Here is a 14327-nt window from a genome sequence, read left to right as displayed (position 1 = left end):
ATCTGATGACTGCATTGAATATGAAATAATAATACCCTCCATTTCAAGCCATTTAAAGCCGAAGTAATGTTTTATTCAATTTATACTTTATAATTACATTCGCAGTATTGACTGCTAAAAATCAGGATGGTGAGGTGAAGAACAAAATATTCCTTAGTGTTTGAATGCACTGTACACAATTTGACTATGGCTGTTTCCATAAGTCTATCAAACTAATTACAATATTTGATCTCTACTTCAGCTGCTTAAACAGGTCGTGGGATACACAATGGTCAACACAGTGGAACCAATCGTACAGTTCTTCAGCACATGTTTCAGTAGTTTGTTTTTTGCTACGAACTCTGGCATTGCATGTTTCCAATTTCTCATGGAGACTGACACACTTTGGGTTGGCGCGGCACTTCTCCTGCAAAACAAGTTAAATTTTGAAATGAATAACTTCAGCTTTTAAAAAAAAGTAAGTTTAGAAATGCTTTACTTGAAATCTTCGGGATCGGAATGTCTAAATATATAATGAGTGAACTGATGCTTTTGAGCATGAAATAAGACAAACCCATAGACAATTGAAAAATATTTTACTTTTAATTGTTTAAGAGGGAAACCATAACCGTCCGGGAAGTCAACACATATTGAACATAAAGAGAAGTCTTAGTTTAAGCGTACCGTTTCAAAAACTGTCATGGCAATACATCCAGCTCAAGTTCACAAACGGGAGAAAATCAAAGCACTAGCCTAAGAGTCAAATAGTTAATTTGTCAAACAGCCCTGTCATACTGAAGGAGGATGAAGAGCAGGTTGAGAGGTTGCAGAAACATGAAGGATTGCAGTACCATCCATAATCTTTGAGGTTAACTGACGACTGCCATATTCGAGGGCTTCAAGACAACAATCCCGAAACAAAAAGTGGTGTTGAACATTTGCAGATTTGATCAGAAATGACTCATTTAACTTACCTTGAGTGTCTCCTGAGGATCTACAATGTCTTCATCCTCGGCCTGTGCCTTAGCCTTAATGAGGAATCGGTTGGCCAAGAAGTTCCCAAGCCAAGACATGTTGCTGCGAAATAACGAGGATGAAGGTCAAGACGAGGACGAGAAATCGGACGTGATGAGAAATACTTTCAAATTCCAAATCGAAAATCCATGACATTGTAACAATTACCTGGTTTACTTAAAATCCTTCGTACTTGACGACCCTCAGTGCTGGAAGACCTCTGCTCCTGTCTGCTAAAAGTGCCCCCTTCCTCTCCACCCCTCTCCTCCCTTCTTCCCCTTGGTCAAAACTGGTCACATGTAAAGCAGTGATTCAACTTAAGCATTGTTTTAGATAAAAACAAGGTTTAACATTCGAAAAAACGTAATGAATCTGTTTGTACTGGATTGAAGCTTAAAGAAGCAATTCTATATGTTCAATCTAGGTGTTTCGCTATGGGCCGAGGTTTGGTTGAATGTTAATGGTTATCAAGGAAACAATGTTGGAGCGGCCGAAGTCGTGGTCGTTGTAAAGCATTGACTTTAAAGAAATGATGAAATACTTTTATTTTGAAAGAATTTGTGTTCAAATTGTTATGAAAATCTGATGGCTTAATTAAGACGTCACCCCTGCAGCTTTGCAGCCTGGCCAAGGCAGGGCCAACCATCGTTTCCACTTAAAACCTAACAGTGAGTGTCCTTCCATTTTCTGAAATTTATTGGGAATGCATATTTTATGTTTTGTGTAAGTTAGTAAATTTTCGTATTTTACCGTCTTATAATTTTGCTAATGTCACCTGTAAGATTTGGCTGTAAGGAGGAAGAAGTCCCTCCTTGTTCTTGAAATTGCTTTATTTTAACCCTATCAAAGTTGAATTGTCATCATTTCTTATTTTTTCTATGTATTATAAAGTCTTGATGTTATTTTGGATCATGTTCAAGTATTGCTGTCTACCAAAAGTAGCTGTTAAGTCAGTATTACCTTCATTATTGAGAGCAACATAACCTCTCTCACCATGTTTGTTTTGATTTTGTCAGCAGCAATGAGCACAGCCATGGATTCCAGTAATTCGTTCAATCGACCGGGATCCCATCAGAATGCGCAACATCCCAATCCAAATCATCCTATGCACCACAAAAACAGAAATTTTAAGCTCATGAATGACCCATTTTTAGCCAAGGGTGGTGTAAAAACATACCGATATGATGGTGTCCCTATCGATGCTACACAACCTCTTGTTATTTGTCGAGATCCACGTTCAGCTCTTACCAGAATTTGGGCCCGACTAGACCAACTTGATCTTCCTATTCCTAGGTTTAAGGTGAGATTATCATGTATAGTAAATCATCAAATTGTCCAGGCTCTATTTAAGCTCTGAACAGCTGTCACACGTCTGGTGCTTCATTTTTTATGAATGTTTGTTTATTTCAGATTGATGACAACTATGTTGGTGATCCTCCCCCCGTAGAAATTACAATTTCTAATCTTAATGATAACATAGATAAAACATTTTTAGGTGACATGGTTAGTAATTGACACATTTACTCTGCACATTACTTGTATGATTCCAAGTCTATATGCTTCTAAGGCGTTTTGTATCTTATATCTTGCCATTTTGTTTGCCAATGTTTCAAGGTTCAAAAATTTGGTGTTGCTGAAGAGCTCACTATATTTTATCACCCTTTATCAAACAAACATCTTGGTTTGGCTCGAGTAGTGTTTGAGCAGACCAAAGCTGCAAAAGCCTGTGTGGACAAACTGAATGACACGTCTGTCATGGGCAAAGTTTTGAGAGTTTTCCTAGATCCATTTGGTAAGCTTAAAGTACACTTCACTAGAGTCCAATTCATATTTCTATCCGTTCTTGCAAATTTGCAATTTCAACTCTGCTATTTTGCTGTTATTTTTTCTTCTAGGAAATGAGTGCCGGAAAACCTTTGAGTCTTTAACAGAAGAAAAGAAGGAAATTCCAAAGGAAAAAGAGAAGGAGAAAGTCAAAGAGGAGGAAAAGGAAGAGAAAAAGGTTGTCAAGAAGCCATCTAAAGCTCCTGTAGAGCATGAGGCTGAGCCAGCACCCAACCACAAAGTATACTATTTTAAAAGACACAAATTTTGACTTGTTATTTCTATTGCTGATTTCTGACATTTTGGCACTATTTCTTGTTAAGGTGGATGTGCATAGATATGACAATGCTCACTCAAGACTTCACAGTGATTATCCTACACCCTCCAGTGATCATGGATACCGAACAGGATCAAGCGAAAACAGTTCATACATTGGTACTCTAAATTATTCTTGAAATTATTTTGCTAAAAAATATTTAACTCTCTGTTTGAAGTTTCCCCTAGGTGATGAACTCTGTTTAGTTACTGAGCTTGGTTTCACAGGTACTTCTGATAGGTCATATAATCAGTATCCCCATTCAACCCCGGGGTCCGCTTCAAACCACTCCTCTCAGCACTACCCTCCTTATGACTTTCATAGTCATTATCCTGTAAACTACCACTCCCAGCCACCTCCTGGTTACCCACCTGGCCTTCCCCCCACTGCAAACCAGTGGCCCCATCAATGGCCACATCCCCCAGACGCGAGAGCAATGAATCCGAATCCGGCTCTACCACCAGCAAATGATGTTCATCAGTGGAGTGGTTACACCGCGGGCACTGATACTAGAAACACGTCAAGCAAGGTGAGTGGTGCCTGCTGCATTTATTTGTTAGTTGATTTTCTACTGTCTTGCAGATTTTTATTAGTTATTGTGTTTTACTTCTAGTCAAAGAAGAAAGATAAATCAAAACGGAAAGGTGCTGATGCTAACACTGATGATGGCAAACTTGATCTTGATACCAGAATAGAAATGTTATTGAAAGGGAAAGTAGGGGTAGCCCCTGCTTTTCTTCAGTTGGGTATGAGCTCTGACGAGGAAGATGATCAACACCGAAGTAAAGTTGCCTCTCGGCGATCCTCCAGTTCTTCTCGGTGAGCATATCGGGAAAAACTGATCAACAATGTAGGTTGATTTCTTTTCTCATTGCACATACATATTGGCTCTATTGATGTTCTAGGCACCAGAAGAGACAAGGGAAACATAAAAATCATGCAACATCTAGTGGTGAATCAGATGGAGAAGCCAAGGAAGCTGAAAAATTAAATGAGGTTCCTGAAGCACCGATTGAAAAAGAACCACTGTCAACCCCTCCATCACCTTTTTTGACTCAAGAAATATATTTACAGTGTCATCAGGAGTATGTTGAAGTGGTAAGATAAAATCTAATTAACTTAGTATTCTATGATTTTGATCTTGTGCACTTGGTAAGTCAACATGCTTGTTCTCTTTTCAGCTTTTGAAAGAAAGAGAGGAAAGATTAAATCACAAATCATCAAAGAGCAAATCTCAAAACAGTACCAAAAAATCAAATGAGGAGCTTCACAGTGAAATCAGCAGCAGTGAAGATGAGATTTTGACTGGTGGTGCATGCAATAATGATGATAGTCAGCAATCACAAGTCAGTTGTGATGATGAACTTAGTCGATTAGATGTAATACCTTCTCTAACTTTTAACAAAGGTTCAGAAGATGGTCACAGATGCACCCCATTACAAGTAAGATTTTGTGCAGTAGTATTTTTTTTACCTACTGGTACCTTCTTTTTCTCTTGTTACCCAATGGGCACTATTTATACTGTATTCTCTTCATTTACATCTCTAAAACACTTTCTTTCTTCTCAGGATGAACTGAATGGTCAAGATGATGACAGAATGTCTCTGTCAAGTTTAAGTTCTGGAGATGAGAAAATAACTGTAGAAACTCCTGTATTCACACCTCATGTCCCACCACCAGCTATCCCAACCCATCTACCTCCACCAACCCATTTACCCCCTCCCCATTTGGCTTCATCCTATCCACCACCGGGTTATGGCTATAGTCAACAAGTACCATATTATCCTGGACAACCACCACCACCTAACATACCTTATGGTACCCCTTATCCTGCCTACCCTGTACCACCTGGACAAGATCCATCATATTACAATCTTGCTTATCAGGTACTATTTATTCAGTCATAACTTAAAGAGTATAATTTTTCTCTCGTAATTCTTTATTAACTCCTCATTATTTTTTGATTTAGGGTTACCAGACAGGTGACGGACGCTATCCTGTTCACTCCAGTGCTTACACTCACCCAGCAGCTTATCCCTACCCTGCGTATCCAACCCAGGCTGGTATGCCGGGTCAAGAAAATGAGCAAGGTCACATAATTCAGTAGGTGTCTTTTTCCACTCTTCTTTGTTCCTTTATGTATTGTCAATCAGATTTTATGAAGTTTTTTTTTTTCAGGGGAGTAATTGACAAAGTTATAGCTGAACTAAAAGCTATATTAAAGCGAGATGTCAACAAAAAAATGATAGAGAACACTGCTTTTAAATCCTTTGAGAGTTGGTGGGATCAGGAAGAAAGTAAAGCCAAAGTAAGTGGCATTCATGTGCTCTTTATCATCTCTCTTTGTGTGTGATTTCTAAATGTAATGTTTACTTTAAATTGATTTCTAGGCTTCATCAGCAGAAATTGTTGAGCCAGGAAGTGCTGAAAAGATTACTAAGCCATCCACTATTTCCACAACTCGCGAGCCAGTGGAGACGACTAGTTTGACTGGGTTTGGTTTGGGCTTCAGAGCTGCAATTCCCAAAATGCCATCATTCAGGGTAATTTGTTCAATTTTTTTAATTTTTTGCCCCAAAGCGATTTTACCCTAAGTTTTTTTTTTTAAAAACACATTGTTTTTATTTGTATTGCAGCGGAAACGGAAGGTTCCTTCTCCAACTTTAGATGAAGATGGTTCCTCCAGACCTGGTGCCCTCAGTGATGAAGAGATTGTGAGGCAGTCTGATTCTGACTCTCAGGTAAAGCAAACTAACTGTGTATGTAGGGTTTTTAAAAATAATCATGTCAACATTATTTTTGACTGTCTAGTTTTCCATGTTTTACAGACTGGAGCATCTACTTTCCGACGGGAGCGGCGAGGCCGAAGAATCATCTCTGATGATAATGAGCCTCCTAAGCGTTCTTCGTCATCATCATCGTCGTCATCCTCATCATCTTCTTCTTCTTCCTCTTCGTCCTCTTCTTCATCTTCAAGCAGCCGATCAGCAAGTCCTAGTCTTAAGTCTATTTCAAGTGCAAGTAATCTGAGTTCAGATTCTAGTAGCAGCTCTGAAAGCAGTGACACTGAAGAAGAGCCTGGCTCTACTGTTGATTCTGCAAATGAGCGGCTTGCTAAGAAACTTGCTCTCCTCGATCCTGAAGATCTAGAACTTCTCAGAACATTCAGGTTGGATATTTGAACCTAAATGTAGGATAACACAGTTTCAGCCTCACAGATTCAGCCTTCCTAATGCATTGATTTTGTGGGATATTTTATTCACAGAGAGAGTACGCCTGAAGGAAGCCATACCCCTATTCCTGACGATGATTCAGACACATCAGATAGAGAAATGGTCTACAGCAAATTCGGTTCTGTATCTCATGTTGACGAATCTACGGACGACGCCTCTGAAACGGAAGAGGCCATGGCAGCACTTGATGATACGAGAACACCGGCACATACAACTCAATCATTAGCTGTCGCAGTTTCTAGCGCAACAAAGAGTGCAGCGAGTGTGGACACCAGTGTAACTCTGACAGCATCATCTCCAGCTCTCAGTCATGGTTCTCCTACATCACATGAAAGATCACCTCTTGCAGATGTCAGCAAGTATGTGTCAAACATTTATGAGCCCACCCTGTTTTTAATACCTTTTTTGAAGTTATTAGTATTCTAAAATGCCTGGAACATTTTACAGCTCTGATTCATTTGCAATTGAGGCACTTATGGCTTTGGCTGGGTCTGATCAAAAGACTTCAACCAAAATTGGTCCTGAAATAGTATCTGGTATCCGCAAGATTGAAAAAACTGTCGATGATGATAGGTTTGTACCATTTTGAAATGGACTCTTGGTTTTCTTGATAAATGTCTAAAGTTCAAAAATTTATATTGCAGGAGGCTTTCATCTAACATCAATGGTGTGTCTTCTACTCTCTCTAAAAACAACACTAGCAATAGAAAGGGGCCTGCACCCCCTCTGTTTGTGGAAGATGCCAGGTCAAAGTGGGAAAATGCATTTGATGAGAACAAACCATTCAACCAAAGGGGCTATGAAAGAGATGTGGATCGATATGGTGAAATATCCCATGTTCCACAAACTCAAATATCATTGGAACATTCCTACTCCCTCCCACCAGAAAGAGACCCCTCTAGTTCTCCACCTAATTCAAATAAACATTCTCACAAATTATTTAATCATGATCATGGGTAAGGAAGATGACTGAAAATGACAACATTAATGCTTTTGTTTCTTCCATTAACAATTTTCTTATTTCTGCTTTTTCTTCTTTAGATACACTTCAAAGAGTGCTGTTCCAACAAAACCTCTTACTCCTATACTGGATGATAACTACTCTGGTTATAAAGAAATCGCACCCAAGAAGCGGTCTCCCAAGAAGCCACAGAGAAGAGCAGAAATTGATAAGTTATTACAGGCCAACAAATTGTTCAGGCAAGTCTATCCACTTCAAACATTTTTGTAACTTGCAATGTTTTCTTCTTCTTTTAATCATGTAGCTGTATCTTGTACAGACTTAAATCTTACTTATTTATTATTATTTCCTCTAATTTTTCAGGCAACCTGTTTTTGTACCTGAAAAACCGGTTGTGTTTACTGAGAGATCAACAATGGAAGAAATGCAGGTTCTTTATGAATTCTTGACCAAGGGAATTGATCCCGAGGACATGAACTATCTGAAGAGGAGTTATGATTCCATGCTTGCCAGCGATGCTGCTGGGTATTGGCTCAATGATACCCATTGGGTTGACCATTGTGATATCCTTTGCATACATATTTCCATTACTTACATTATGATAATCCTGTGTTTGCTTTACACTTGATTTGGTATGATGATGTATTTCCTTAACTCCTTTGCACCTACTGACCTGTCATCTTCTCCATCTAAAAAGCGTAAGCGAGATGACGTTCGATTACACACTACAGGCAGTGCAAGAACTGAGGGTTATTATAAAATGGATGTTAAGGAGAAGATGAAGTACAAGGTAAGGACTTTTGGTTTTATCTTTTCCCTCTTTTGAACAGTGCTCAGTTTTCTAAAACCCGATTTTCTGTCCGCAGTATCACTTTGCTCAATCCGTTCAACCAGCACAAGTTACAGCTGAGGACCCTATGAAAAATATCAGTGCAAAGATGCAATCATCATCAAGAGAAGCTAGAAATAACCAGCGCAGGTTGCTTAATGCCTTTGGACTTGTAACTGACAGTGATCTGCTGAAATTTAACCAACTGAAGGTCAGTCTTCAAATTTTATCTCTTACACTATGCAATTTGTTTTGCTTATCAAGAGGTTGTGCTTATGTAAAGTATGCTTGTTTTTCATTTATTGTTTGCTCTTCCAATTCCAGTTCCGCAAGAAACAATTGAGATTTGCCAAATCTGGTATCCATGACTGGGGCCTGTTTGCCATGGAACCTATTGCTGCTGATGAAATGGTGATTGAGTATGTTGGCCAAATGGTACGACCTATTGTGGCAGATAATCGTGAACGCCAATATGAAGCTACTGGAATTGGATCATCATACTTATTCCGTATCGATGTAGAAGCCATCATTGATGCTACCAAGTGCGGGAATCTTGCTCGCTTTATTAATCACAGTTGTAATGTAAGTAAACTTGAACTGTATCAAAGTATTATTTACTTAATATAAGCCTCATGTATTAATGATCTCTATTTATTTCCTATTTTTAGCCCAACTGTTACGCTAGAGTCATTACCATTGACAGTCAAAAGAAAATTGTAATCTATTCTAAGCAACCTATTGGTGTCAATGAAGAGATAACATATGACTACAAGTTTCCTTTGGAAGATGAAAAGATTCCTTGTTTGTGTGGAGCTTCACAGTGCAGGGGTACCCTCAATTAGATTAGTTACCTCTATTTATATTTCGCAAATGTTTTCTGCCTTCATTCCCATTTTGTTGGAATCATTTGCCCATTCGGTCTCTGATTCAATTTACATGATGCACTTTCTTTCGGATTGCATTCTTGAGAATGGTAAACTAGTGCTCCCTTGATTGTGTTAGTATTGGTAGATAAAAAAGGTGAAATCGTTTTCTTAAAGCATTTGCCCCAAAATGTTTTGGAATGTAAGAATAAGTTAGTCTATTGCTTCAGCAAGTCTGTGATATTACCTAAGTAGTTGCATTAATGCTACATTGTATGCAACATTTTAAATAGTAAACTGTATGTCATCTTTCCCTATTTTCACCAGCAGATCTTTTTTCTCATTTTTTTTCTTTGTATGTGTGAGAATGATGTGGCATATGTAATTTTTGTTGTTCTTTTGATGGTGTAAGTGTAAATCAATGTTTCTGAGAATTTTTTACTTGCTTTGACTCTGATTATGATTCAGTTTGGAATAACTGTCATTTGTTTCATGAAGTTCAGCTACACAGTACTAACTGTTAAAATTTCCGGGCCACATCAGTAAAATTATTGTGAAAACTGAATTATAATTTCCTTTGACATGTATTCATACCTGTATACGTGCTTTCCATAATTGTTGAAATGTGGAAAAAATGAATTACCTAGCATGGCTTTAGTCATTTCCATCAGATGTGTTATTTATTTTGTGTGCCATTGTGAAATTTTGCATGAACTATCTCTTAAGAATAACTTGCGTGTTGTGCCTTTTTCTTAATTATGAATAGAAAAGCATTTTACTAAGATGCAATTGTCTAGGAATTGGCATTCTGTTTTGTATGATAGTTTGCATTGATTGTTTCTTATTCCTGCAAATCATGTCCTGTTCTAGACAGTCGAACCCTGTGATATTTCTGTGTGACTGTATTAGGTACAAACATTGCTGATTTCACTCTTGACAAGGAGCCTTAAGAGGTCATCTGGACTAAGAATCTCAAAAACCACAAGTTTTGATGTTATCAAGGAATTCCCTTAAGTTGCAGTTAAAACTTTGCTCAAACTTGTAAGTGTTGCCAGGATTTTTCAACTAATAATTTAAGTTAAATTATCCTCTCCTGTCAACAGTTCCTTCACTATAGCCAAGTCACATGGTTAAGACAGTGGGGCTTGTTCTGTTTAAATCAAGCGGTAGAGTTTTGTCATGGGCTTACCTCTGATCTTTACCTTGGCTATTTCATTTCTGTGTATGAATGAGCCATTTGGCCTCTGTAATTCAGTATTAATAATGAAGTGGTACCTAGGGTTGACTGCCAACAAATTATGAAAGTACTTGGCTCATGACAGATTCGTATCAAATCATTGCTCTTCCACTCTCAGGGTCTTATGTGTACATATGTAATTATAAAGTAGAGTAAACAAAAAATTCGAGTCATCCCTTTAGAGGTTTCTCATGCACGTGGCATAAGCTCATGAATGAAAAACATCTTCAGAGAATTTCTAGCTTAGCTTTTTTAAGTTTGCTGGTTGTTGTAATAATATTCCTTTTTTTAAAAATAAATTCTGTGAGAACTTATTTTATCTTAACAGAAACTTTAGAAGCTTTTGTTGAGTGCAGTGTTAGTGAGTATGTGATTTCAACTGCACATTAACTTGCTGTTGGAAATCATATTGTTAAAATTATTAAGTCTGCTACAAAGAGTCTGGTGTTGATAGATGATCAGGTTGAAACAACATCCCTCCTTGATTGTGTTGTTTGTACTTCTTTGACTGTTTACTTTCATAAATATTCATATGAACTATTGTACAGTAAATTTATTTATAGGTAACCCTTCACACTTAAATACTGTTTTTTATAATGTTAGCTGTGAAATTGTACATAGACATACCAATCATGATTGTATATTTTCTGTGGTCTCCCTTTGTAAGGGATGAACATACAAATATTAAAAAAACAAATTTACAAGAAACTGTGATTAATTATTTAGGTCTTCACCATAACCACTAGTGGAGGGTAACTTTGTTCTCTTGGTTGCCTTCACAAGCCTCCCCTCTCCACACACTTGGTTTCTTTGTTTTTACAAAAGTTTGAAGGGGGCCAATGATTCCAAAGGAACAGCTAAAGACAAATTATAAAAGCATTTTGTCTTTAAAAAAAAAAACACAAATAAATGCTTAGAGATGAGTGCTTTGAGGACTTATGAATAGAGAGGTTATTTAAAAAAAAAAAAAGATACTTAAAATCCACTACCCAAACCTGTTTGTGGCTCAGGTGGATTGCTATTACTATTAACATATGAAAAGCTATTGGTCGTTATATTTTTAATGTCCTGACCAACAGCTATATTTCCATTAGGGAAATGTGATGGAGCTGAGTGTTGCATATCTAGCTGACTTTGAGCAATATCAGCTAGAGCACTTTGAATTTGGCTAAGGAGAACTTCGCCACGAGCTACAACTTCTTCTAGCCTTTCTCCTGCTTTCTGACTCTCTTGTTCTAATTGACGCAAGCTAGCCACCTATTAGAGAGTAAAAGAAATGAAGACATTAGTTTCGCAAAGTCATTCATTGCACTTCACAGTCTCAATAAAAATGACACATTATGGAAAGTAATGAAAGAATTACTTGAAGTTCTGTTGATGAATCCTCATTGGGCAAAGATTCTATTAAAACATCGATGTCCTTAGCACAGCGCGCAATCAAGGTGGCGAACAAATGGGCATAATCTGTAACTGCAAATACAGGACCAAAGTTGGACTTTTCTGGAATAGATATTGCTGATTGAAGGTTGAGACAAGATATTAAATCTGTGAACCTTCTTGCTGCTGTTGTGGAGTCTGAGAACCACTGCGATCGAATTTACTGGGAGTAGAAAACTGTTGAAGGATCCCAATACTATTACAGAAGTTATCTGCTTGCTGTAAACAAACACAAAACCAAAATTAACAAGTTTTCTAACATGAAAATTAACCGCCGTCCAAAGTAACTTAAGGTTAGGCAAAGCAGTTGGTTCATTCACCAAAATATAGTCAAACTAAAAATCTACATTTTCAAACTTTGGAAAATTTTAACTTAGTATGATAATGGTTAATGAAGATCTATAATAACAAATACTTAAAATGATCTGCAAGTGACGCTGGGACAGTATTTGTTTACATCTTTACATGATCAGCACCTAAACGTATGAAGTAAATTTGTAATGGATAGAGACCTGATTAATGGTGTCCTGAAGCTGAGTCAGCCTATCAGCCATTTTGATTTAAATTTAAAGAATAAACCACACGAAAATCAAGTGTATTTTCAAAACCATAAACAGTACAGAAACGTTCAGACTTGGCGTTGACGTTTACTTTTACTTGGTTATGTATTTGTCCGTCTGCTACCCTACACACAACGTCTATGACAAATTTACTAACCTTATCGCGTATTGGCGAGTGCCAATAAGCAAATAATGTTCTTATTTTTCATAAAGGTTGAGTGTCGGGTCTGCAAAGAAAACATGAGAGAGGGAAGTTTAAGAACGAAGAGTAGATACTGTCACGACCAAAACAGTTATGTGTACATATTTTGAAGTGCACTCAAAAATTTTTTGTACAAGTAAAATAATTTTATGTTAATGAATTAGATACAGTAGGTATTAACCAACTGAAATGGCTTTAAACTTGTCACTGTATAAAAGTGTACTCTTGGGTTCAATTGTTTAACGAACATGTTAGGAAATAAGGTTTACAATGAATAAAATCCAATGAATAAAAACAATATAATTATCACATACTCATTATTCTCAGTGTACTTCTACAATTCATTTACTCAACAATTTCAACATAACATAACACATCAGAAATGAATGGTCTAGTTGGACAGATGGGTTGCTGCTGCCTATAATGTAAGTTCAGACTTTAGTCCTCTTGAGGTATTGTGAACGCTCATAGCGAAGTTTGCTCCATATACCACGACACATTCTAATAAGTCGAGTATCGGGACTTGCCGAATCCATAGCCAAATGATACTGTGTCTCTATTATATGTTGTGCTGGTTTGAATCTGTAGTTTTGAATTAAGCTAAGAGCAATGTATAATTTGCAGCGTGCCACAGTACTTGGATCACCAAGCCGCAGAGCAAGTTGAAACTGGCGAATAGATATTCTTCCCGCCATTTCAGCCTAGAATATACCATCATAATCAATACAGGGGACAGTTCATCAAAATCATCCATTTAAATGAGACAGTTCATGACTCAAGAGCTTGAGCCATTGCATTATACTTACACAATGACTAAAATGATCACCAAGAGCAGAATAAGCACCACCAAGAGTTGAAAGCCATGACATGGCGTTATCCAGCTCACTGCGTTCCATGACCATATAATTGATTCGATGACACCTGTAATTGGTGGAACAGCAGGTGCTCAGTCCAAAATTTAAGTGTGATATGCTTTGAAGACAAACCACCTCAGGTTACTCACCAATTGTAGTCTAAAACTTGATTAGGAGGTTCTACTAAAGTGACTTTCAATGTTAAATTTTTGCAATTTGGAATGTGATATTTCATTTTATTTAACCAATAATCAAGAACACAAATTCGGAATTGCCCTGAGCATTGGAGTACTTTTACAAAATATGAAAATATTAGAGAATTCAAGGAGAGAGAAAATTTTGTTCGATGCTTTTTGGCAACTTGATCTCCATCTGACTGAATCACCAGGTCTCGGTGACTTACTATTTCAAAACCTCCTATGTCATTGTCACCATCACCAAAGTCCTCTCGTCTCTTCATTTCTGTCACTTTGTTCACAATCGTATCATAACCGACGATTAGTTGTTCCCACAAACAATTGTTAGAATAAACGACGATCTTCATGTGGGCCATCTTTAAAAGTCAGGTTACTTTAAGTCAAGAACAAGAGTCACAAACAAAACTCAAGAATCATTTCAATAGTTTCGAAATCGACTGAGCTGGATATGCTGAGCAACAATATCAGGAAACTCGTTTTCGGTGTTGTCATTCAACTTGAACAGTTTGTTGTGCTCTCCTCTCTTCAGTTTTCTGCTTGCATGATCGCCGCCTTATTGACAGAAACGATTGTCCTGTAAATAGTGCTTGTTATGAGAAATTCTGAGGATCAAATTTTGCTTCTGCTTTCGACCGGGTGGTGGCACGTGGGAGGAGTGCCTTTAAAAACAGTTGAAATTTGATCCGACGACAAAAAAGTCATCGAAAAACACTGTTAAAAGGTTCTCTTAACTCTGATAACATTGTGGAAAAAAATAGGAAGGTGTTTGGTGGGAATGAAGAACTGCATTCGCCTAGAAAGGCCCAGGATATTCGAGAACT

At 37.5% G+C, this 14327-nt stretch overlaps 4 protein-coding genes across 7 annotated transcripts; 1 reads left to right on the top strand and 3 right to left on the bottom strand.

The window, feature by feature from the left end:
- Nucleotides 1-41: 41 nt before the first annotated feature.
- LOC117642097 (cytochrome b-c1 complex subunit 6, mitochondrial) lies at nt 42-1294 on the bottom strand. Its single transcript, XM_034379933.1, has 3 exons — nt 1162-1294; nt 954-1056; nt 42-406 (listed from the first exon to the last, which is right to left on the bottom strand). Exons 2-3 carry the CDS (start codon nt 1050-1052, stop codon nt 233-235), a joined length of 273 nt encoding a protein of 90 aa, XP_034235824.1. The 5' UTR covers nt 1053-1056; nt 1162-1294; the 3' UTR covers nt 42-232.
- On the top strand, nt 1291-10964 carry LOC117642084 (histone-lysine N-methyltransferase SETD1). 4 transcript variants are annotated; one of them, XM_034379908.1, is made up of 26 exons: nt 1291-1337; nt 1418-1661; nt 2013-2293; nt 2404-2496; nt 2608-2785; nt 2889-3058; nt 3141-3252; nt 3361-3662; nt 3747-3952; nt 4039-4231; nt 4315-4575; nt 4702-5019; nt 5103-5236; nt 5312-5441; nt 5524-5676; nt 5770-5874; nt 5962-6302; nt 6399-6725; nt 6814-6939; nt 7011-7322; nt 7408-7566; nt 7691-7890; nt 7993-8117; nt 8194-8367; nt 8481-8738; nt 8825-8998. In XM_034379908.1, exons 3-26 carry the CDS (start codon nt 2015-2017, stop codon nt 8996-8998), a joined length of 4830 nt encoding a protein of 1609 aa, XP_034235799.1. In that variant the 5' UTR covers nt 1291-1337; nt 1418-1661; nt 2013-2014. The 4 variants fall into 4 exon arrangements, with proteins under 4 accessions (XP_034235799.1, XP_034235802.1, XP_034235800.1 ...); XM_034379911.1 differs by having other exon boundaries at nt 1336-1661; nt 8825-10964; XM_034379909.1 differs by having other exon boundaries at nt 1336-1661; nt 2010-2293.
- Nucleotides 10797-12383, bottom strand: LOC117642096 (mediator of RNA polymerase II transcription subunit 21). Its single transcript, XM_034379932.1, has 4 exons — nt 12206-12383; nt 11810-11912; nt 11620-11726; nt 10797-11513 (listed from the first exon to the last, which is right to left on the bottom strand). Exons 1-4 carry the CDS (start codon nt 12245-12247, stop codon nt 11232-11234), a joined length of 534 nt encoding a protein of 177 aa, XP_034235823.1. The 5' UTR covers nt 12248-12383; the 3' UTR covers nt 10797-11231.
- A 357-nt stretch (nt 12384-12740) lies between these two features.
- LOC117642093 (uncharacterized protein F58A4.6) lies at nt 12741-14080 on the bottom strand. Its single transcript, XM_034379929.1, has 3 exons — nt 13459-14080; nt 13262-13376; nt 12741-13156 (listed from the first exon to the last, which is right to left on the bottom strand). Exons 1-3 carry the CDS (start codon nt 13860-13862, stop codon nt 12887-12889), a joined length of 789 nt encoding a protein of 262 aa, XP_034235820.1. The 5' UTR covers nt 13863-14080; the 3' UTR covers nt 12741-12886.
- Nucleotides 14081-14327: the final 247 nt, after the last annotated feature.

The sequence above is a fragment of the Thrips palmi genome, unplaced genomic scaffold (genome assembly GCF_012932325.1).
Source record: "Thrips palmi isolate BJ-2018 unplaced genomic scaffold, TpBJ-2018v1 HiC_scaffold_16, whole genome shotgun sequence".
Lineage (NCBI taxonomy): Eukaryota > Metazoa > Arthropoda > Insecta > Thysanoptera > Thripidae > Thrips > Thrips palmi.
The sequence above is the reverse complement of the archived record's forward strand: the minus strand, read 5'-3'. Positions and strand labels throughout refer to the sequence as shown.